Source organism: Scyliorhinus canicula, chromosome 16 (assembly GCF_902713615.1).
Source record: "Scyliorhinus canicula chromosome 16, sScyCan1.1, whole genome shotgun sequence".
Taxonomy (NCBI): Eukaryota; Metazoa; Chordata; class Chondrichthyes; order Carcharhiniformes; family Scyliorhinidae; genus Scyliorhinus; species Scyliorhinus canicula.
In genome coordinates this window covers 129,628,519-129,653,574 of record NC_052161.1, presented here as the reverse complement: position 1 = coordinate 129,653,574, position 25,056 = coordinate 129,628,519, and the positions used below count along the sequence as shown (strand labels likewise).

Here is a 25,056-nt window from a genome sequence, read left to right as displayed (position 1 = left end):
GGATCACACCCAGCGCGTATCTTTACAAACGGCCCAGGCAGCAAGGGGTTGTCTGGATTGCCTCCTTTCTTCCCCTTTCTCCTCCTCCTCTTCATGCTGCTGTTCCCTCAGCTGATCACTGTAACTGGTAGCGGTAATTTTAAAAGGAAAGTAGCTGAGCCAGTCATTTGCTGCTGTTTGTTTGTATTCCTTACTAACCTGGCGTCTCCCCAGGGGCAGGAGCTGGGAGTCGGCACAAGTCACACTTCATCCTCTACCCTTAGAGAATCTTGAAGCGACTGGCCTGGGTAAACACTGCTACAGTGTAACAGCTGAAGAGACTCCAGATCCCAGACCACCCTCGAGTACTGCCAGTGGCGTGCAGAGGTCTGGTGATGCCCGGGGCAAATCTTGATTGTATGCCCCAAAGACTCGAGTATAAGGCCTAATATACTGAGAAATATTATGAGAAAGGAAAACATTTTGAATATAACTTCCCATACCAGCCTCCTGAACAGGCGCCGGAATGTGGCGACTAGGGGCTTTTCACAGTAACTTCAGTGAAGCCTACTTGTGACAATAAGCGATTTTCATTTCAGTGTAGATGATGTTCTAAACCGCTGTGTGCAGAGAGCAGTGAATGGTCTCTCCCCAGTGTGAACTCGCTGATGTCTCAGCAGTTGGGATGAATGACTGAATCCCTTACCACACAGAGGGCAGGTCAATGGCTTCTCACCTGTATGAACTCACTGATGTCTCAGCAGGATGGATGGCTGAGTGAATCTCCTCCCACACACACTGCAGGTGAACGGCCTCTTCCCGGAGTGAACTCTCTGGTGTGTCAGCAGGTTGGCTAATTGAGAGAATCTCTTCCCACACACAGAGCAGGTGAACAGCCTCTCCCCAGAGTGAACTCGCTGGTGTGTGTCAGCAGTTGGGGTGAATGACTGAATCCCTAATCACACTCAGAACTGAGGGAGTGCTGCACTGTCAGAACAGCCTTCTTTCAAATAAGTTGTTAAACTGAGGCTCTGTCTGTCCCTATTAGGTGGATGTTGAAGATCCCACAGCCACTATTTTGAAGAAGAGCAGCGGAGTTACCCTCGTGTCCTGGTCAATACTAGGGGCTTTTCACAGTAACTTCATTTGAAGCCTACTTATGAAATGAAAATCGCTTATTGTCACATTCAGCATTTGCCACATTCCAGCGCCTGTTCGGGGAGGCTGTTACAGGAATCGAATCGTGCTGCTGGCTTGCCTTGGTCTGCTTTCAAAGCCAGCAATGTAGCCCTGTGCTAAACAGCCCCTGACAATAAGCGATTTTCATTTCATTTCATGTGTCAAACTGAGGGAGCAAAGGATGTCAATATTTTTAAGAGAGAGACCTGGGCCAAGCTTTCCAGAGTCTGAACCCTCCCTAGATTCACTTCCTTTCCCTTCAGTTGCTGCAAGTGGCCAATTGATGGTCAGAATGAAAAAAGAAATGGAAAGGGGGAGAAAAGAAAGTGTTTTACTCACGGATGTTGGAGACAGGAGGAAGATTCCGTCGGTGTGAAAGCTCAATTATCACTCACACAAAGCCCGCGCTCTGATTGGCTGGAGAACCACTGTCCCTCCGGTCCTCAATCTTTTTTCATTGGTCAACATCTCAGCACGCAGATCAGGGGGCGGGGCCTTTCCCTGCATGTGAGGAGCCCCCCCTCCCTTGGACATGCGCAGTCCCGGACGGCCCGCCCGCACGGCGGATAGAGCGGTTTCCCCACCGCGGGGGAGTCTGGGAGCGCAGTCACCTCATCCTGACACGAGGTACATGTCGGAGTCACTGGATTTGATTGTGACGCCCCCCCCCCCCCCTCCCCTCCCCTTAGCAAAACAATTTGTTAACTTCAGGTGGAAAAATTTAGGCATCTGGGTGACATTGGGGAGAGCAATAGCCTCTGATTGATGCCCCCATCCAATGGATGCCCGGGGTCAACGCACCGTCCCCCCCCCCCCCCCCCCCCCCCCCCCCCCCCCTGCACGCCACTGAGTACTGCCATGCGAAGGCAGCTGGAAGAATTGCACATGCTTTTATTTTGGGGCGGCACTGTGGCACAATGGTTAGCACTGCTGCCTTACAACGTCAGCGACCATTGTTCAATTCCGGCCTTGGGTCACTGTCTGTGGAGTTTGTACCTTCTCCCCGTATCTGTGTGGGTTTCCTCCGGGTGCTCCAGTTTCCTCCCACAGTCCAAGGATATGCAGGTTAGGTGGATTGGCCATACTAAATTACCCCTTAGTGACCAGGGATGTGGGGGTTAGGTTATGGGCTAGGTGAGTTGGTGAGTGGACATGGGTAGAATGCTCTTTCGAAGGGTCGCTGCAGATACGATGGGCTGAATGGCCTCCTTCTACACTGTAGGGATTCTATGATTCTATAATTCTATGTATTTTGTTTGATTAATCACAGTTCTTTGAATAAAACTAAAGTTAAGCTCTGTTATAGATGAAAGCTAATTACTGCAGATGCTGGAATCTGAAACAAAAACACAAAACTGGACAATTTCAGCCCGTCTGACAGCCTCTGTAGGGAGAGAAGGGAGCTGACGTTTTGAATCTGGATGACTCTTTGTCAAAGCTCTTTGTCATCCAGACTCGAAACGTTAGCTCCCTTCTCTCTCCACAGATGCTGTCAGACCTGCTGTGATTGTCCAGCATTTTCTGTTGCTGCTTAAGCTCTGCTGTACCTGATTACATGGCAACTGATCTTTTAATTAAACCACCAACACTTCATCCAGCTGTGGCTTAGCGGTAACACTCTTGTTCCTGAGTCAGGAGGTTTGTGTGGGTTCAAGAGAGACCTGAGCTCGAGACTAACTCTCCAATGTTATGCTGAGAGAGTGCTGTAATGTGGGGTTACTATCTTTCAGACGAGACGCTAAACCTGAGCCCTTTCTTCCTGTTCGATAAAAGGTGCCAGAGCATAATTTTGAAGAAGATCAGGGTGGTGCTTCCAGTGTCCCGGCCATTATTTATCCCTCGACCAACATCATTTATAAACATTGTCTTGTCAACATCTCATTGCTGTGAACATTGCAAGAGTGACTATACTTCAAAAGGTACTTCATCCAATTGTAAAGCACTTTAGGAAGTACCGAAAGGTGTTGAAAATCACAATACGTTTTTTTCTTTTTGCCCTATCTCCTGGGAGCATGTGTGGATCCAGAATTAGAATAAGGGAGAATCCTGGGGGAGTGATCACAGCACCCTCTGCAATGCCGCGGTAAATTGATGGGGGGAATTTGGAGCTGAACTTGGGCAGGCACGGCAAATATGTCAATTCTGCAAATGAGCTGCATGTGGCAGGAACCGGCTCTTTCTCACCTTTCACTTTCATATCCTTGGGGCAGTACAACTTCCTCTGAGTCAAAGAATAGACTTATTATTCAGCACCTCTCACAACCTCCGGATATCCAATAGTGAACAAAGTCATTTCAAAGTGTAGTCGCTGTGACAATGTAGGAATCACGGCAGCCAGTCTGTGGACAGTGAGCTTCCACAGATAATATGACAGTAATTAGATCACTTCACCCTGGCATTGGTTGAGGGTTAACATCTTTCCCTCTAGCAGTTGGCTGACACTGAACCTGACTGTTGACCATCTTGGCGTCATATTTGACCCTGAAATGTGCACAAAACTATGAGGGACAGAGATAGAACAAAGAACAATGCAGCACAGGCCCTCCAAGCCTGCACCGATCATCATACCACCCTTTGCCAAAATCCTCAGCACGGTCATTGAACCAGGTTTGGACCGGTGGAACCTGTTGGCGGGGAGGGTATCGGCGGTGGCATAGGAACTGGAGGGGTTCATGGAGCGCATGGGGGGGGGGGTGGACCCGTGGAGGTTTGGGGGGCCAAGGGCGAAGGAATTTTCAGACTTCTCCCACGTGCATAGAGAGATTATTTTGTGGTGGGGAAGACGCTGGTGGTGGGGTGGTAGACTCTGGGTATTTGGTGATTGTTGTCTCTAACCATGCGCCCCATTGGGTGGACTTGCCGGTGGACTGGGGAGAGGGGGGTGCCCAGCGCCTGCAGTCGAGGTTGGATGTGGGGTTGCTAGTGGACAAGGAGGTATGTGAGCGGGTGAGGGCCGTCATCTGGGGGTATGTGGAACTGAACGCTACGGGTGAGGTTTCAGCCGCCACGCTATGGGAGGCGGTCAAGGCAGTGGTCAAGGGGGAGTTTATATCGATCTGGGCACATAGGGGCAAGGTGGATCGAGCACAGTTGGCAAGGCTGGTGGACGGGATGCTGCGGGTGGATAGGAAGTACTCAGAGGCCCGGAGGCAAGGAGCGGCAGAAGCTCCCGATGAAGTTTGGGTTGGTGTCCACAGGGAAGGCAGTGGGACAGTTGCAGAGGGGCAGTGTACAAGTGTGGGATAAAGGCAAGCAGGATGCTGGCTCACCAACTGAGGAAGCAGGAGGCAGTGAGGGATATCGGAAGGTTGAAGGACAGAATGGGAAGGATGGGACTGGACCCGGCGGGGGTGAATGAGGTTTTTGAGAAGTGCATCAGGGAATTATGAATACACGAGAGGAGTTTGGGCAGTTTTCCGGATATAAGGTAAACATGGGGAAGAGTGAGGGGCCGTGTTTAGGGGCATTGTCTTTTTTTAATAACCATTTTATTCAGGTATTTTTTGATATTATAACAACAACACATGAAACTATAAACAGAGTGCAGAAGCCGTCTTCCTTCCTTACAGGTCCCACCTTTATTAACCCCCTACTCTAAGCTAAACTAACCCCCCTCCCTTCTGCTGACGATTAATTTTTCGCGAAGAAGTTGACGAGCGGCTGCCATCTCCGGGCGAACCTTAACAGTTACCCTCTCAAGGCGAACTTGATTTTCTCCAAACAGAGAAAGCTAGCCATGTCCAATAGCCATGTCCGACTTCGGGGGCCTGAGTCCCTCCAAGCTAATAGTATCAATGTCCGGGCTATCAGGGAAGCAAAGGCCAGAACGTCTGCCTCTTTCTCCTCCTGGATTCCCGGGTCTCCCGACCCCCCGATAATCGCCACCTCTGGACTCAGCGCCACCCTTGTTTTTAACACCGTGGGCATGACATCTGCAAACCCCTGCCAAAATCCCCTCAGCTTCGGACATGCCCAGAACATGTGGACATGGTTCGCTGGTCCTCCCGCACATTTTGCACACCTGTCTTCCACCCCAAAGAATCTGCTCTTCCGGGCCACTGTTATGTGATCCCGGTGAACGACCTTGAATTGTATCAGGCTGAGCCTGGCACATGTTGTGGACGCGTTGACTCTACTCAACGTGTCCGCCCATAGACCATCCTCTATCTCTCCTCCCAGCACCTCCTCCCACTTACGCTTCAGCTCCTCGGTCTGCGTCTCCTCTAACCCCATAAATTCTTTGTAAATGTCCGAGACGCTCCCTTCTCCTACCCACCCTCTGGAAACTACCCTGTCCTGAATCCCCCTTAGGGGTAGGAGCGGGAAGGTTGACATCTGTTTACGTAGGAAGTCCCGCACCTGCAGATACCTGAATTTGTTTCCCCCCGTCAACCTAAACTTCTTCTCCAGCGCCCTCATACTCGGAAAGCTCCCCTCTATAAACATATCCCCCATCCTCTCAATCCCTGCTCTCAGCCATATCCAGGACCCCCCATTCATACTTCCTGGGGCAAACCTGGTGATTATTACAGTTTGGGAGACCAGACCGATGCTCCCTCTGCTCCCACATGTCTCCTCCATTGTCCCCAGACTCTCAGGGCCGTCACCACCACGGGGCTGGTGGAGTACCGTACCGGCGGGAACGGCAGAGGCGCAGTTACCAAGGCCCCAGACTGGTGCCCTTGCATGAAGCCGCCGTCATACATTCCCATGCCGACCCCTCCCCCACCACCCACTTCCTGATCATGGCTATATTTGCCAGCCAGTAATAGTTATTAAAATTTGGCAGTGCCAGCCTGCCCTCCGCTCAAGCATTACCTTCCTTACTCGCGGGGTCTTGCCCACCCAAACAAAGCCGGTGATCACTTTGTTGAGCCGTTTATAAAAGGACCGCGGAATAAAGATGGGGAAACATTGAAACACGAACAGGAATCTCGGGAGAACCGTCATCTTCACCGTCTGTACCCTCCCAGCTAAGGACAGCCGGAGCGTGTCCCATCTCCGAATATTGTCCTTCATTTGGCCTACTAGTCGGACCAGATTTAATTTATGCAGCCGGTCCCATTCCCGCGCCACTTGAATGCCTACGTACCTAAAGTATCCTCCCACTAATCTAAACGGCAGCTCCCCCAATCGCCTCTCCTGTCTCCTCACCTGGACCGCAAACATCTTACTTTTCCCCATATTTAGCTTATACCCCGAAAACCAGCCAAATTCCCCTAGAATTCTCATGATTTCTTCCATCCCCACTGATGGGTCCAATACATACAGAAGCAGGTCGTCTGCATAGAGCGAGACTCTGTGATCCACTCTTCCCCCCCCCCCCCCCCCCCCCCCCCCGCCTGCCCCCCCCAGACCAGCCCCATCCAGCCCCTTGAGGCTCTTAGAGCAATTGCCAATGGCTCTATAGCTAGCGCGAACAACAGTGGGAGAGGGGGAATCCCTGTCTCGTCCCCGGTGCAGTCTAAAATAGTCTGATGTTGTCCTATTTGTCCGTACGCTTACCACAGGAGCCTTATACAGCAACCTGACCCAGTCAATAAAGCCCTGCCCAAATCCGAACCGTCCCAGTACCTCCCACAGATAATCCCATTCTACTTGATCAAAAAGCCTTTCCTGCATCCATTGCAATCACTACCTCCACCTCCCTACCTTCCGGGGGCATCATGATCACGTTTAACAACCTTCTTACATTAGCCGCCGACTGCCTACCCTTACCAAACCCCGTCTGATGCTTCCCCAATAACATCCGGAACACAATCCTCAATCCTGGAGGACAAAATTTTGGCCAGCAGTTTGCCATCCACATACAACAGGGATATCGGCCTGGAGGACCCACACAGCTCCGGGTTCTTGTCCCGCTTCAGAATCAGCGAAATCATGGCCTGTGACATTGTCGGGGGCAGCACCCCTCTTTCCCTTGCCTCATTGAACATCCTCATCAACCCCGGTCCCAATATCCCAGAGAACTTATTATTAAACTCCACTGGGTACCCGTCCGGCCCCGGGGCTTTACCCGACTGCATGGCCTTCAGACCCTCCACTATCTCTCCCAACCCGATCTGGGCCCCCAGCCCTTCTACCAGCTCCCCGTCGACTTTTGGGAATTTCAGTCCCCCCCCCCCCCCCAAGCAGTGCCTCATCCCCTCCAGCCGCGTAGGGAGTTCCGACCTGTACAGCCTACTGTAGAAATCCCAAAACGCCTTATTCACCCCCGCTGAATCTCCAACCAGGTTCCCATCTCCGTCATTTACTTTCCCCATCTCCCTGGCTGCCTCCCTCTTTCTAATGAAAATGAAATGAAATGGAAATCGCTTATTGTCACGAGTAAGCTTCAATAAAGTTACTGTGAAAAGCCCCCAGTCGCCACATTCTGGCGCCTGACCGGGGAGGCTGGTACGGGAATCGAAACGTGGTGCTGGCCTGCTTGGTCTGCTGTAAAAGCCAGTGATTTAGCCCAGTGAGCTAAACCAGCCCCTGTGCTAAACTGCTGTGCAATCATTCTGCTGGCCTTCTCTCCATGCTCGTAGATCCCCCCCCTCACCTTTCTCATCTGCTCCACCGCCCTCCCTCGTTCCCCTCGCCTTTCTCAGCTGCTCCGCCGCCCACCCTGTGGTTAACAAGCCAAACTCCGCCTGTAGCTTCCGCCGTTCCCTTAAAAGCCCTGCCTCTGGGGTCTCCGCATACCTCTACCGATCTGTAGTATCTCCTTAACCAGTCGGTCCGTCTCTGCCCTGTCTACCTTCTCCCTAAGGACCTTTATCGAAATCAGCTCCCCTCTGACCATCGCCTTCCGTGCTTCCCAGAACACAGCTGCTGAAATTTCCCCTGTGTCTTTGAATACATTTCCTCAGCCGCTCGCACACCCCTTCGTCAGCCAAAAGTCCCACGTCTAACCTCCAGTGCGGACGCTGGTTACTGTCCTTACTAACGTGCAGGTCAACCCAGTGCGGAGCATGGTCTGAGATTGTGATCGCCGAGTACCCCGTGTCTACCACCCCTGCCAGTAAGGTCCTGATCAAAATGAAGAAATCGATCCGGGAGTACACTTTATTCGCCCTCGCCTGTCCAAATCTCCATGGATCCACCGCCCCCCACATCTGCTCCATGAACCCTTTTAGTCCCTTTGCCATTGCCGGCACCCTGCCCGTTTTCGAGCTTGACCGGTCCAAGCCAGGGTCAATAACTGTGTTGAAGTCCCCTCCCATGACCAACTTGTGCGAGTCCAGGTCCAGTATCTTCCCCAGCATCCTCTTTATAAACTCCACATCATCCCAATTTGGCGCATACACATTCACTAATACCACCTGCACCCCCTCCAGTTTCCCACTGATCATAATGTACCGACCTCCCACATCCGAAACTATTCTACCCACCTCAAACACCACTCGCTTATTGATCAGGATCGTGACCCCTCTAGTCTTTGAATCCAGACCCGAGTGAAAGACCTGACTGACCCAGCCTTTCCTCAATCTAATCTGGTCAGTTACTCTAAGGTGCATCTCCTGCAACATTACCACGTCCACCTTCAGTCCCCTAAGATGCGTGAACACACGTGCCCTCTTGACCGGCCCATTTAACCCTCAAACATTCCAGGTGATCAGCCTAGTTGGGGGGCTCATTGCCCATCCCCTTCGCCGATCAGCCATCCCCTTTTTTGGACCCGCCTCCAGCCCATGCTCCACGCCTCCACTGGCCCGCCCCCAGGCAGTCTCCGCCCCCAACCTCCTCTCTGTCCCTTGGCCCAAGTCCTTCCCTCGTCAGCAGAACATCCCCCCCCCCCCCCCCCCCCCCCCCCCCCCCGTAACAACACTCTGTAACGCAGCCCCTTTAATAAACCGTCCATATGCACACACCCCCACTGCGCTTCCGTGAGCTATCCCGTCCAGCTAGCTTGGTAGTCCCCCATCACTGGCGCTGGATAGTCTCCCAACTATTGTTCCCACCCCATCCTCCCGCACACCCTGCTCATAGAAACATACTCCAATATCTAACAATCCCCACGCAATTGCCCGACAGAAAGACACCAAAATCTAAACAAGCACACCTTCATCTCCAACAGTGTAAATGAAAACTTTAACTCACTCAGCTCTGCCACCGGTCCCAAATCAATACAGAAGGCATTACAAACAGCTTCCACAAAACGAAAAACGAGAAACTATTTTTTAAAGAACAGAGAAACTAAAAGAAAAAAAAACATGAATGCTGCAGCAAAGTTCAAAAGTTCTCAGTCCACCACCAGTCCCTTCCTTTTCACAAAGTCCAGCGCGTCCTCAGGTGACTCGAAATAAAAGTGCTGTTCCTCGTACGTGACCCAGAGACGGGCTGGATACAACAGTCCGAACTTCACCTTTTTCTTAAAAAGAATCGACCTAATCTGGTTGAAGCCTGCTCTACTCCTGGCCACCTCCACACTCAGGTCTTGGTAAAACCGCAGGATACTATTGTCCCACTTACAGCTCCGTGTCTGCCTGGCCCACTGTAGAATGCGCTCCTTATACAAGTACCTGTGGAATCTCACCACCATTGCCCTTGGTGTGGTCTCCCGTACACGGCTACCTCGCGAGTGCTCTGTGAGCCCTGTCCACCTCCAAGGGTCGGGAGAATGTCCCATCTCCCAGCAGCTTCTCAAACATACCTGCTATGTATGCCCCAGCGTCCGCTCCTTTGGACCCCTCCGGGAATCCAACGATTCTCAAGTTCTGCCAGTGGGACCTATTCTCTAGGTCTTCCACCTGCTCCAGGAGCTTCTTCTGCTGGTCTCTCAGCATCCCCACCTCCAACTCCACTGCAGTTTGATGTTCCTCCTGCTCAGCCAGCGCCTTCTCCACCTTCTGGATCTTGGGTGTCCAATCTGAGCTCCAGCATCTCAATAGACTCTTTTATCAGGTCCAAGCAGTCCTGTTTCGGCTTTGCAAAGCCTTCCTGAATAACTTGCATCAGCTGCTCCATTGACCACTGGATCGACAAACCAGAGGTCCGGTTCTCCGCCATGCTGTCTCCCGCTGCAGCTTCAGCCCAAGCCTTCTCTGTCTTTCTGTTTCTGCCTTCTAGTCCTTCTCTCCATGCACCGATGGGGAAATTCAGTGCACAATTGCCTCTGTCTTCAGTTTTACAGTTAAGTCCAGTAGAAAATCGGGGGAAAAGTTCCAAAAGTACAACCCAAGCGGGAGCCACCAAATGTGCGACTTGTTCCTTCATAGCCGCCACTGGAAGTGTTTTGGAGCATTGTTGATGGTGCCTCTGTCGCTCTTGTCGGCCAAGCACCTCACGAGCCTCGTGCTGGGGTCTAAGGGTTGGGGACAGGGGTGGCAGCATTTGAGGTTACAAGGTGCCTCGGTGTGGGCATCGATTTGCGGTAATCATTCATTTGCACTGGGGGTGCCTACATGCAGGGTGTCGGGTGGCGATGGGCAGGGATTGAGCGGTTTGGGGACCTGTTTGTGGGGATTAGCTATTCAAGTTTAGAGGGACTGGAGGAGGAGTACGAGTGTCCAGTCGGAATGGGTTCCGGTACTTACAAGTACGGGATTATGTGAGAAAGCAGGTTCCGTCCTTTCCCGGGGCTACAGGATAAGGTGATATCGAAAGCAGGAGTGAGTGAGGGTAAGGTGTCTGAGATTTACAAGAAGCTAATGGACTGGGAGGTAGCCCCGACAGGGGAAGCCAAATGGAAGTAGGAGGAGGAACTGGGAGTGGGGGGGGGGAAGGAGGCCGGGATGTGGGAGGAGGCCCTGAGGAGGGTGAATGCATCTTCGTCATGTGCCAGGCTTAGCCCTATTCAGTTTAAGGTCATTCACAGGGTGTATATGACGGTGGCCAGGTTGAGTAGGTTCTTTGAGAGGGTGGAGGAAAGGTGTGGGCGGAGCGTGGGGAGGCCTGCGAACTATGTTCACATATTTTGGGCATGTCCGAAGCAAAAGGGGTCCTGGCAGGGGTTTGCGGACGTAATGTCTGAGGGTGAGGATGGCCCCAAGACTAGAAGTGCCGATATTTAGTGTGTCGAGAGATCTGGGAGTCCAGGGGAAGAGAGAGGCTGACATCCCTGGTAGCCTGGGGGCGGGGGAAGTGAGGAGGAGAGAGGGGCTAAAATGGCGATGGCAGGTTGGGTGGAAGGAACGGCAGGGAGGTTGGGGTAGGGTATTTGGGGGAGTTATTTATTTGTTATGAGGTTTCTATTTGTTCTTACGCTTGTGTTAGTTTATGTTTAATGTAGATACAAATGCCTCAATAGAAATATTTTCAAACAAATAGACACTTGAGCGCACCATCCAGGCTGACATCCAATGCAATCCTGAGGGAGCGCAGGTGAGAGGTGAAACTGAGGTCATGACTTTCAGGTGGGTGTACAAGATCATGCGGCAGGCACTCCTTCAGAGAACTGGCTAGGATTTACCCCATGGCCAACATCACTGAAACAAATGATCATTATGATCTTGCTGTTCACGGGATCTAGCTGTTTGCGGGATCTTGCTGTGTGCTAATTCTATATTACAACAGTGACTACACTTCAAAGGTACTTTGTTCACTGTGAAGTGCTTCAGGCACACTAAAGTTGAGAAAGCCATTGTAAAATTGTACTTCGAACCCTCTAATTCTCTGTCCTTCCACCTCCACCGCTGACTGTAAAAACCTTGGTACTTTTGCAGATGTAGTGAGCAGGTAATACATTCCCCCTCGCGAGGGTCCTCCTAACCTGTCCAGAAAAGAATCATTGATATAATTCACCAGCTGGTCAAGTCCCAGAGAGTTAGTTTTGTGGAGAATGAAAAGTTATTGCTGTGTTGTTGGGTTTCAAAGGTTTATCTAATTTTGGGGACAAATATGAACTTCACCTGGAAGTCTCAGAAAGCGTCAGCATCTTAAACCTTCTGTCATTGGGTAACGTGCAGCGAATGATGAGACATTGTTTCTGCTGAGATGCCCAGTAGAGACTGAGCTAAGAAAGATTTGAGCCGAAACCCGTTGACGGAATATTTCTCGGCCATGTTCCTCAAAACGGTGGGTGAGGCTGGATTCGCATCCCTGCCTGAATTACACCGGGCCCATCCACTCACTTCGACCATAAGCCTCGTTCTAAAGATTCTACAGTTTTAAAGAAAAAGAGAGGATTCTTCGATGGTTAACCGCGATTTCATGTGGGCTGACCCCTCCGTTAGACTGTATCAGGATATGAGTGCAGAGTTAGCGAAAAAAATGCCGCATTTAACGGAGTGAAGGCCGCCCTGTATAAGAAGGGAGTTGGCTTTGGGATGGTCTATCCAGCTCACCTTAGACTCACGTTTGAAGAAAAAGACCATTTTTTTGACGTGCTGGGAGATGTTAAAAGGCACAAGCGATGCAATGTGTAATTTGGTTTGTGGCTCTGTTGATGGGCATTTTGTATTTGTTCCTGGTTGGGTTGTGTTTGTAATGCCTTTGATTAGATTTGAGGCTCTCTAAATCTTGTTATATTTCACATTCCTACATTGTTCCTTTTCTCTTTTCATTGTCATTGTTTGATGCGACATTTAGTCGCCAGTGGGGCATTGCAAGTTTTGTTTTGTAAATTTATTCTCCAGTTGGGAGCCTCCCTGCTAACTGGGGAGTTAGTTAAAGGGATTGTTTTTGAGGGTTCGCTGCAGCTCATTATAATCATTTAAGAAAATGAGCTTAAGAGTTTTTGTTTGGTGTGGTTCTGTTACATGTAGGTTTTAGTTTTCGGTTTTATTTGCTTTTGGGCGTGGTTACATTCATTTGGGGATGGGGAGGGGGTGGGGTCAGTCTGCTGACTGTCTCTTCTGGCTTTCCTTTGTCTGGTCTTCTGAATTGGTTTGGTGTCCACCTTGGTGGATCTTTTTGTTTTATCCCTTGGTTGATCTCTCTGGTGGGAATGGCTGACTCCAGAGTAAGGGATGGTGGGAGACCTCCAATTCATTTGGTCACATGGAATGTCAGAGGTTTGAATGGCCCAATAAAACGGTCGAGGGTATTTACCCAATAAGAGTTTAAACTCCAATGTTATTTTCTTGCAGGAGACCCACTTACGCATCCGGGATCAGACCAGGTAGTGTAAGGGATGGGTCGGCAAGTCTTTCCTCTGGCTTCGATGGCAGGGCCGGGGGTACGGCAGTTTAAGTGTTCAATTTTCCTCCTCTCAGAATATAGCCGAACCCAATGGTCGATATGTTATTCTTTGTGGCTCTCTGTTGAACTCCCCGATAGTCATGGTCAATGTTTATGCCCCCAAACTGGGACGATATGAATTTTCCCAACTCCCAGTTAGTCTCCCCTCCCTAACCTCAACTCACATCAGCTTATTTTATGTGGTGACCTGAACTGTGTTTTGGACCCGAGATTGGACGGTGCCGAGTCTAAATCCCTTGTTCCAAAATGGGATGGCCAGGGCTTTGATGCCTTTTCTGACTCAGATGGGGGCCTTGGACCCCTGTCATTCTTTATACCCGAACGACTGGGACTTGTCTTTTTGTTTCACACGTCCACCATGAGTATTCCCGTGGTGATTTTTTCAATTCGGATAGGTTTCTGACCATGTCCCACACTTTATTGACTAGTTGCGAGCGTCTGGCTCCACCCAACATCCACCCTGGTGATTAGATGCTACATTGTTGGCAGATAAAATATTTTCTGAGCGTTTGTCCACCTCCATAGATGACTTTAAAAAGTCAAACAGGTCCGGCTCAATCTCGCCTTCCGCGCTGCGGGAGGCTCTGAAGGCAGTTCTTAGGGGAAATGATGTCCTACAGATCATATATGTTGAAGATAATAAGGTTGGAGCAGCAGAGGCTGGTGGATTCTATTCTGGAGGTGGATCACCGGTACTCACTTGATCTGACTCCAGAGCTTTTGTGAAATAGGAAAGGATTACTGACCCAGTTCAAGCTATTGTCTACGAGCAGGTCAGCTAGTCTACAATGTCAGCTACAGCCCTCCAGGGGCACTTTAATGAGTATGGGGAGAAGGCCAGTCGTCTCCTGGCTCACCAACTTAAACGTCAAGCGGCCTCCCGTGCAATCCCTCAGATCCCTTTAATCTGGGCGACAACCTCGTATCTGCTCCTCAGCATGTCAGTGTGGCTTTTAAATCCTTTTCATAGAGTCATAGAATTTATGAAGTGCTGAAGGAGGCCATTTGGGCCATTGGGTCTGCAGCGGCCCTTGAAAAGACAACCCTACTCAAGCCCACAATGTCACCGTATCCCCATAACGCAGTTAACCACTTAACCTTTTTGGACATTAAGGGCAATTTATCATGGCCAATCCATCTAACCCGCACATCTTTGGACTGTGGGAGGAAACCGGAGCACCCAGAGGAAACCCACACAGATACGGGGAGAACGTGCAGACTCCACACAGACAGTGACCCAAGCCAGGAATCGAACCTGAGACCCTGGAGCTGTGAAGCTACAGTGCTAACCACTGTGCTACCGTGCTGCTATGAAGGATGAGGGTTTTTTTTCCCAAAAGTGAGGATAGGTGTGATTGCTGTGCTCTTGGCCCAGCTCGCCACTGGTCCCGTTCCAAACTCCTAGGCTTCTGGGCCTCCTTCTTTAGCACCATGTCGGAGATACGCCATGTGGATTTAGACCGGGGTGGACAAACTACGGCCCGCGGGCCGCATGCGGCCCGCCAAAGGTCTTTATGCGGCCCACCAAGTCATTAAAAAAAAAAAAAAATTTTTTTTATTGGGGGGGCTGTAGGGTTACTTACTGGTATAGGGTGGATACGTTGACTTGAGTAGGGTGATCATTGCTCGGCACAACATCGAGGGCCGAAGGGCCTGTTCTGTGCTGTACTGTTCTATGTTCTGTGTTCTATATGAGGCGCCCAGAATCATAACCGGGTGAAGTAATTATTTTACTTAATATACTATGCGGCCCTTTAAAATTGTGAGTTTCTGAATGTGGCCCTTGCACGGAAAAGTTTGCCCACCCCTGATTTAGACCCATGTCTGCTGGTGCCTATATTTGTGGTGTTGGATTCGCCAGTGATTCAGTCTGGGATAGAAGTGGATAATGTCTCCTTTGCCTAACTGATAGCCAGGAGGTGAATATTACTCCCACTCCACCCAGTGCCTCCGCTTGGTTGGGTGACTGAATGTCATTCCGACACTTGGAGCAAATCAAATTCACCATCAGGAGGCCAGTGCAGCGGTTCTAGTCAAGATGGCAACCATTTATTTCCTTTTTAAGGATCTAATTAGGGGGTTTAGTTTAATTTTAATATTTAAGTTTAATCATGTGTTTTTAAAAAAAACCTTTATATTTGCTTGTGACTTTCGCATTTTGATTTGTACTGATTATTCGGTTTTTATTTTAAATGATGTCTGGTTTACCTTTAATCCTGGCACCCAACTTCTGACAAATTTGATTGTCACCTTTCAACTGATTTCATTGATATTGTCAATGTCTGACGGCAGCGGAACAAAAATGCATGATCCCCCCTCCGCGCCGCCCCCCCCCCCCCCCCCCCCCACCCCCCCACACACACACACACACACACACACACACACACACAACTTTGGAACTGCAAAAGTCTGCCACAGTTTGAAACTTTGGTTGGCATAGAGACCTGGTATCCTGTCCAAGTGGTCATTCTTGGTGTCAGCCAAGCTATTGGACTGGGGGGAGGGGGGAGGGGAGGGAGTAAGCTATTGGACTGGGGGGGGGGGTAAGCTATTGGACTGGGGGGGGGGTAAGCTATTGGACTGGGGGGGGGGTAAGCTATTGGACTGGGGGGGGAGTAAGCTATTGGACTGGGGGGGTAAGCTATTGGACTGGGGGGGAGTAAGCTATTGGACTGGGGGGGGTAGAGTAAGCTATTGGACTGGGGGGGGTAAGCTATTGGACTGGGGGGGAGTAAGCTATTGGACTGGGGGGGGGGGTAAGCTATTGGACTGGGGGGGGGGTAAGCTATTGGACTGGGGGGGGAGTAAGCTATTGGACTGGGGGGGGTAAGCTATTGGACTGGGGGGGAGTAAGCTATTGGACTGGGGGGGTAGAGTAAGCTATTGGACTGGGGGGGGGTAAGCTATTGGACTGGGGGGGAGTAAGCTATTGGACTGGGGGGGGTAAGCTATTGGACTGGGGGGGAAGAGTAAGCTATTGGACTGGGGGGGAGTAATCTATTGGACTGGGGGGGTAAGCTATTGGACTGGGGGGGGGTAAGCTATTGGACTGGGGGGGAGTAAGCTATTGGACTGAGGGGGGGGAGTAAGCTATTGAACTAGGGGGGGTAAGCTATTGGACTGGGGGGGAGTAAGCTATTGGACTGGGGGGGGAGTAAGCTATTGGACTGGGGGTGGTAAGCTATTGGACTGGTGGGGGTAAGCTATTGGACGGGGGGGGGAGTAAGCTATTGGACTGGGGGGAGGGGGGAGAGGAGTAAGCTATTGGACTGGAGGGGGGGTGGTGTAAGCTATTGGACTGGGGGGAGGGGGGGGGGAGAGGAGTAAGCTATTGGACTGGGGGGGGGAGTAAGCTATTGGACTGGGGGGGAGTAAGCTATTGGACTGGGGGGGTAAGCTATTGGACTGGGGGGAGGGGGGAGAGGAGTAAGCTATTAGACTGGGGGGAGAGGAGTAAGCTATTGGACTGGGGGGGAGTAAGCTATTGGACAGGGGGGGGGGAGAAAGCTATTGGACTGGGGGGAGGGGGGGAGAAAGCTATTGGACTGGGGGGAGGGGGGGAGAGGAGTAAGCTATTGGACTGGGGGGGTAAGCTATTGGACTGGGGGGAGAGGAGTAAGCTATTGGACTGGAGGGGAGTAAGCTATTGGACAGGGGGGGGAGAAAGCTATTGGACTGGGGGGAGGGGGGGAGAGGAGTAAGCTATTGGACTGGGGGGGTAAGCTATTAGACTGGGGGGGAGTAAGCTATTGGACTGGGGGGGAGTAAGCTATTGGACTGGGGGGGTAAGCTATTGGACTGGGGGGGAGTAAGCTATTGGACTGGGGGGGGAGTAAGCTATTGGACTGGGGGGGTAAGCAATTGGACTGGGGGGGTAAGCTATTGGACTGGGGGGGGTAAGCTATTGGACTGGGGGGGGTAAGCTATTGGACTGGGGGGGTAAGCTATTGGACTGGGGGGGGAGTAAGCTATTGGACTGGGGGGGGAGTAAGCTATTGGACTGGGGGAGGGGGGGAGAGGAGTAAGCTATTGGACTGGGGGAGGGGGGGAGAGGAGTAAGCTATTGGACTGGGGGGGGAGTAAGCTATTGGACTGGGGGGAGGGGGGAGAGGAGTAAGCTATTGGACTGGGGGGGTAAGCTATTGGACTGGGGGGGGTAAGCTATTGGACTGGGGGGGGTAAGCTATTGGACTGGGGGGAGTAAGCTATTGGACTTGGGGGAGGGGGGGGGGAGAGGAGTAAGCTATTGGACTGGGGGGGTAAGCTATTGGACTGGGGGGGTAAGCTATTGGACTGGGGGGGTAAGCTATTGGACTGGGGGGGGGTAAGCTATTGGACTGGGGGGGTAAGCTATTGGACTGGTGGGGGTAAGCTATTGGACTGGGGGGGAGTAAGCTATTGGACTGGGGGGGGTAAGCTATTGGACTGGGGGGGTAAGCTAATGGACTTGGGGGGTAAGCTATTGGACAGGGGGTAAGCTATTGGACTGGGGGGGAGTAAGCTATTGGACTGGGGGGGGTAAGCTATTGGACTGGGGGGGTAAGCTAATGGACTGGGGGGGTAAGCTATTGGACTGGGGGGTAAGCTATTGGACGGGGGGGGAGTAAGCTATTGGACTGGGGGGGTAAGCTATTGGACTGGGGGGGGGGAGTAAGCTATTGGCCTGGGGGGATGGGGGAGAGGAGTAAGCTATTGGACTGGGGGGGGGGTGTAAGCTATTGGACTGGGGGGAGGGGGGACAGGAGTAAGCTATTGGACTGGGGGGGGGTAAGCTATTGGACTGGGGGGGGGGGGTAAGCTATTGGACTGGGGGGAGGGGGGAGAGGAGTAAGCTATTGGACTGGGGGGGCGGAGTAAGCTATTGGACTGGGGGAGGGGGGAGAGGAGTAAGCTATTGGACTGGGGTGTAAGCTATTGGACTGGGGGGGGTAAGCTATTGGACTGGGGGGAGGGGGGGAGAGGAGTAAGCTATTGGACTGGGGGGGAGTAAGCTATTGGACTGGGGGGGGGTGTAAGCTATTGGACTGGGGGGAGGGGGGGGGAGAGGAGTAAGCTATTGGACTGGGGGGGCGGAGTAAGCTATTGGACTGGGGGAGGGGGGGAGAGGAGTAAGCTATTGGACTGGGGTGTAAGCTATTGGACTGGGGGGGTAAGCTATTGGACTGGGGGGAGGGGGGGAGAGGAGTAAGCTATTGGACTGGGGTGGGGTAAGCTATTGGACTGGGGGGGGTAAGCTATTGGACTGGGGGGGTAAGCTATTGGACGGGGGGGGAGTAAGCTATTGGACTGGGGGGAGGGGGGGAGAGGAGCAAGCTATTGGACTGGGGGGGCGGAGTAAGCTATTGGACTGGGGGGGGGGGGGAGAGGAGTAAGCTATTGGACTGGGGGGGGCGGGAGTAAGATATTGGACTGGGGGGGTAAGCTATTGGACTGGGTGGGGAGTAAGCTATTGGACTGGGGGGGGTAAGCTATTGGACTGGGGGGGTAAGCTATTGGAATGGGGGGGGGTAAGCTATTGGACTGGGGGGGTAAGCTATTGGACTGGGGGGGTAAGCTATTGGTCTGGGGGGGAGTAAGCTATTGGACTGGGGGGGGAGTAAGCTATTGGACTGGGGTGGGAGTAAGCTATTGGACTGGGGGGGTAAGCTATTGGACTGGGGGGGGGAGTAAGCTGTTGGACTGGGGGGGAATAAGCTATTGGACTGGGGGGGGGGATTAAGCTATTGGACTGGGCGGGGGGTAAGCTATTGGACTGGGGGGGAATAAGCTATTGGACTGGGGGGGGGGAGTAAGCTATTGGACGGGGGGGGGGGAAAGCTATTGGACTGGGGGGGAATAAGCTATTGGACTGGGGGGGTAGAGTAAGCTATTGGACTGGGGGGGGTAGAGTAAGCTATTGGACTGGGGGGGTAAGCTATTGGACTGGGGAGGAGTAAGCTATTGGACTGGGGGGGTAAGCTATTAGACTGGGGGGGAGTAAGCTATTGGACTGGGGGGGAGTAAGCTATTGGACTGGGGGGGGGTAAGCTATTGGACTGGGGGGGAGTAAGCTATTGGACTGGGGGGGAGTAAGCTATTGGACGGGGTGGGAGTAAGCTATTGGACTGGGGGGAGGGGGGGAGAGGAGTAAGCTATTGGACTGGGGGGGTAAGCTATTGGACTGGGGGGGGTAAGCTATTGGACTGGGGGGGTAAGCTATTGGACTGGGGGGGGTAAGCTATTGGACTGGTGGGGGTAAGCTATTGGACTGGGGGGGAGTAAGCTATTGGACTGGGGGGGTAAGCTATTGGACTGGGGGGGTAAGCTATTGGACTGGGGGTGTAAGCTATTGGACTGGGGGGTAAGCTATTGGACTGGGGGGGAGTAAGCTATTGGACTGGGAGGAGGGGGGGGGAGAGGAGTAAGCTATTGGACTGGGGGGAGGGGGGGAGAGGAGTAAGCTATTGGACTGGGGGGAGTAAGCTATTGGACTGGGGGGGTAAGCTATTGGACTGGGGGGGGAGTAAGCTATTGGACTGGGGGGTAAGCTATTGGACTGGGGGGGAGTAAGCTATTGGACTGGGGGGAGGGGGGGGGGAGAGGAGTAAGCTATTGGACTGGGGGGGTAAGCTATTGGACTGGGGGGAGTAAGCTATTGGACTGGGGGGGAGTAAGCTATTGGACTGGGGGGAGGGGGGGAGAGGAGTAAGCTATTGGACTGGGGGGGAGTAAGCTATTGGACTGGGGGGGTGCTGGGGGAGGGGGGGCTAAGGGAGTGATCAGATCCAGTCTTTTTCTGCACTTTCGAGCAAAGGTCACTGAGAACCAAATAGGAGCAGGAACCCAGCTGATACTCACCCCCCCCCCCCCCCCCCCCCCCCCCTCATCTTAGACAGCGGGTAACAATGTCAATTATGATGCCCAAGACCATTAACTTGGCACCGACAAATGCTCATAACTGGGAGCTTTCTTGGTCAGTGTAGCTCAGTCCCACATCTGACACTGATTTTACCAACCGAGACATCGGGGGAGTTCATAAACTCTGACCTGGATTAAATTCCAGCCCAAGGTTTGAAGTGACCTCTCTCTCCCTCACATACAGAGCTTCTTTATATGTTGCTGTGTCCCCACGGTAACCCGAATAATTATTCGCAGGACAATGTGCTCACTCTGGTAGAACGATGTGTGTTGGGTGACATCGAGCTGATGTAGCTGAACCTTTTTACTGCCTCTGAATGGGGATTGGCTCCAATCTCCCAGTGACTAACATATTAAAAAGTTGTGCTCTGTTGGTGCGATATTAACTTGAGCTGTGACAAGGGATCTCTTGCAGCTGACATCTCCCCCACCCTGCCCCATCCCACCCTCAACTCCTCTTAAAGGACAAAATGTTGTTTGGCTAATTAATAATTCTACTCGAAGCTCTCAAACTGACAAGAGAGAGTCAGCAGTGACCTTTGACCCTGTGGGTGTCTGCCATTTAAAATGCTCTTTTTGTTTTTGAGAACTGCACAGTTTGTGTTCGAGCAGAGTTCAAGCGTCGTTGACAACCACCCTCACCGTGATAGTTCAAACCCAGGGAAACAGTCTGGGGCATTCAGGGAGGTCAATCAACCTCCCGAGTTCATCAGAGAGCCTGACTTCATAAAACTTGATTAGTCCGTTGCAAGCAGTGAAAACATCACTTGACCCTTTTCACGATTGTAATTCGTTCAAAGATTAAAGCTGATTGAGCAAAGCTAGGTTTATTAAGCTTTTAAACTTCATGTAGTCTCCAGTATGTGCTTAAAATAATTTAAATGCTTTTCAAGAGCTTGCAGTGGTGATGAAGAGACTGCCTGATAGAGGCTGGCCCTTTGTTACTCCTCCTCCTGAAAGTGCTGATTCACTCCACGGGAGTGCAGGCTCCATAGGCCCCAGCCACCCCACAGTAGCTCAGCCAAATGGCCTTTCACCTTGTGTGAGCATCATTAGGCTGCTTAACTGCTGGGGGCATCACATTCCTCGTCTGATGTGGCAATTTCTGGTGGGGATCGCTCGGAAAATCCCGCATTTCCAAGCTCTCAGTGGGGAAACCACGCTCACTGGGTAATCAGGGCCACCTGATGGTGCTACAATACTGCAGGTCCCGATTCTCCCACCAGCACCTCCTGAATTACTCCATGGATTTTCTGGAGTTTGATTCACTTTTACAGACAGCAGTAAAGGAGAGGCTGATGGGCAGACAGACAGCACCAGTGTTGAATTTCAGATTTTATTGTCTTGTGTGAGAGAGTCAAGTTTTGTGATTCCCAAACCAAAGATCAGCCTCCCTGCTCATAATGTGGAATCCACCTCCGTAAGGAACACCGGTACCTAGTCTCTTGTTGTGGCACTCATTGCAAAGACAGTACCTCTGACAGGGCAGCACTCCCTCAGCACTGCACTGAATCCAGGGTGCAATTTGAATGGTCTACCTTCTAACTCCAAGATGAGAGTGCCACTCACTGAGCCACAACAGCAGCGGGGTGAGAGAGGGCTTGTGCCAACTTCCAAAAAGACACGAGCCAAATACTGTTCACATGAAGTCTGCAACAATGGGGAATCCTTTCAATCGGGCATTGGGGAATCAGAAACCTTTCTGAATTGCTTGTTCAGAGCAGATTTAAGAGCTTTAGCCATCATGGGATCTGTGATTGGATCAGTTATGATCTTGTGCTTCATTTTTCTTGCTTTAGGAGGATGAGAAGTTTGGGATTGGGAGATCCCAAGTCCTTGTGAGGAGATGACAAGTTGACAAAGCTGTCCAACCAACTTGCGAAACTTCGGACTCTTTTGCCAGTGCCATCCGACAAGCAAAATGTCTCAACGATATTCGGACAGTGACCTGGAAGGAAAATCCCAGGCCTTGATGTTGGAACAAAAGTTTGGAACCAACTTCCAGATTAACTCTGACTCTGAGAGGTTGACCCCCATGAGTGGTACATCCTCAATGCTGGGAGTGGACAACGTGGCATTAGCCAATGCCAGCTCCATGCCATCGCTCTCGGACATGCCAACGGTGGTTTTGAGCACGGACAGTCCAGCTGCACTCAAGACTGGGCACCAGCAGATTATTCCGAGTAAATTAGCCATGGCCACCAAGACTAAAATGCGGCCTCAGGGTAGTTCACCCTCTGGCAGGCGAGACAGCGGACGGAGGGAGGTTCAGAGCATGCCACCGACTGACTTACGGTACGAGGAGGGGAGGGACTCAGGGGGCTCGGGCGGAACCCTGCAACGTAACCGCCGCAATATGTCGTATAAAGTGGCAACGGACGGATTCACCGACTTCGCGGATGAGAAGAAGCTGTTAGCTCCTCCCTCTCTGCAACCACTTTCAGAAACAGCAACAGTGCAGCCAGCTCGAAGTCCAGCCAGGTCCAAGGTAGGAGAGACAAATTCTTATCATGGCTACAGTTTGTATCAGAAGTGCCGTCTCTACCAAGTATAAAATACTGGTTTTCCCCCTACCACGACTGCCTACTGTCCCCACATTCATACCAAACAGGTCCTGGTCACCCTCCCCCACCCACAATCTCCAGCCCAGGTCCCAGAAATGATGCAAGTCTACATGTAACAGTGCATCTTCCTGATTGGCTTTCCCCAACGTTGACCAATGATGAGGACGATCCGGATTGGTTGAACCTGAGGGACCAGTGAGTTATACGTACCAACCCTTCCCCACCCAGCCCCAGGAGAGTTTGTGCTTCTGGGACTGTAACCAGGGTGGGTGGGAAGGGATGAAGTTCAAATAGATTTTGGTTTGGAGCGGGGGAAGATTTTGGTACTTAATGATTGTTTAATCAACTGTTGGCATTATTTATTATTAAAATTGCAGATATTAAAGGTGAGGATTGTGTCCTGATGTATCAGGTAACCTGGAGAAATGGGAACACTCACTGATGCCTCTTTATTCAGTTTATCATTTTAACACCTGGTCTCCTTTCTTGCAGCGAACATTAGGACGAAAGAAAGGACCCAGGAATCGGAGCTCCTTTAAGGATGGTAAGAACAGAGGGATTGTGAGGATGGCGAGCGTGTGGAAGTGGCCAATCTCGCTCAGAGAGTGGTTTGAACAGATCGGGTTGGTTTCAGGCACACCGCTGTGATTTGAGGGATATTATGGGAGGTATTTGGTTTTTGGCGAAGTCATGGTTTCCAAGCAAGTACATCATCCATTCTTCCCCCAGAAGCATCCCACACTCAGCATTGAGACAAGCAGCAGGTTAGTCTGATTTTGGTGGTTGAGGGAATCTGTTGCCAAGGACACCGGGGAGAACTCCCTGCTAATCTTCCTGATAACCAAACCATTAGAACCTTGTCTTAATGTCTCAATTTTGTGTAAGGGGGTTGGGGTAGTGGGAAGAAATATATTCCCCCTTTTGGGAGTGTTTAGAAAGGGAGATAAGTTCACGTGGTTTTATTTTCGATTGAAAGCTACATGGCTATCCTCTAATTTTGAAACGTGTGGAATTGGATGGATCAATGTGTGACATGTGAGGATTGGTTTCAAATCCAAGTGAAATCTTGCTTTACCTTCTGACATCAATCATCCCGAATCTCAGTCTGGCTCCTGGAGTTTGTGAGGCTGCAGCGTGATACAGTCCCTTAATTGGACTTTAATTGGCAATTGAAGAGGCCACAGAATTGGCTGGTGTGGGAGTTGAAGAAAATCTCAGGTAGTTCCTGTAGGGGGAGCTCCTCCTCAGTTGTCAAAGAGTCAAGGGGACCTTGCTATGTAACTATGTTATTGTCCATCTGACACATACCCCCTGGCATTAGTATCCTTAACCTTGATGAGTACGGAAAAGGTCATTGAAAATAAAGTGGTTAGGATGGCTGTGTTTGGTTCATCCTTTGCTCTGGTAACCTGGTTATTTATGGCTGCTTAGGATCCAGCAGTACCCTTGCTTCCATTTGCTTCTGCTGGTCAATGCGTTGGCTCTCTGGACCGGGGTGGGATGGAGGGTGGATTCTGGCTGTGTCTCTAGGGGAAGAGACTACACTTTCAAAACAAGAAAACACAAAATGACGGTGGAGTTTCATGCATTTCAGACATTTGGTTTGACCAAGAAATAAGACATGTGAGGGTAGAGGAGGGGTAGGAGAGAGTGCTGTGTCAACAATGAGGGTCAGCACCTTTCAGGAGAACAGAGAATTGGAACCTGATTGAGAGCTGGTGCCTTCAGGAGAGATGTTATTTGAATGACTGTAGGGAACGTCAACAGGTTAAACTAGAATGTTTCAGGGACAAATGTCTGGAGTGATGAGCTCACTGGAAGCCCTGGGATTTGTTTATGATTTGCCTCTTGTCCAATGCATTGAGAGGGTTTAATGAGGTAATTTGTAAGACAGAATACTTCAGCCAGTTCCTCGAGCAAACCTGTCACATTCCCCATCAGCACGCCAGCTCTTCACAGAGACCCAAGAACAGGACAGAACCAGAGCGAGGAATTGAGGCCTCTAGTACAGGAGTAAAGTTAGTGGCTTGATTTGAAACAGTTGATCGGATATCTTACCAGTAAGTGATGGATCCCGACCAGCCGACAGAGAATCCCATCCTGGGGGCTTTCCGGCGCCTCTCCCTCTGGCAGGGGGAGGGTTTGTCAATTGGCTTGTTTGAGGACTCGGAAGAGGCCCGCGATAACCAGGATGGTGGAGGGGGGATGAGTAACCTGTGCGAAACCTTCACCTCCTTTCTGAGTAAACTCCTGTCTTCAGATCCGAGGCTATACCAGGAGGTACGGGAGAGAGGCCTGACCAGTATTCACG

At 51.3% G+C, this 25,056-nt stretch overlaps 1 protein-coding gene across 1 annotated transcript in view; it reads left to right on the top strand.

Annotated features, from left to right (window-relative positions):
• The window catches only part of arhgef16 (Rho guanine nucleotide exchange factor (GEF) 16), a 70,373-nt gene that overhangs the window by 9,936 nt on the left and 35,381 nt on the right, over window positions 1-25,056 (top strand). Inside the window, exons 2-3 of the mRNA XM_038773341.1 lie at window positions 21,981-22,669; window positions 23,238-23,289. Coding sequence (XP_038629269.1) covers window positions 22,103-22,669; window positions 23,238-23,289 — 619 coding nt within the window. The 5' untranslated portion in view covers window positions 21,981-22,102. The remainder of the gene's footprint in view (window positions 1-21,980; window positions 22,670-23,237; window positions 23,290-25,056) is intronic.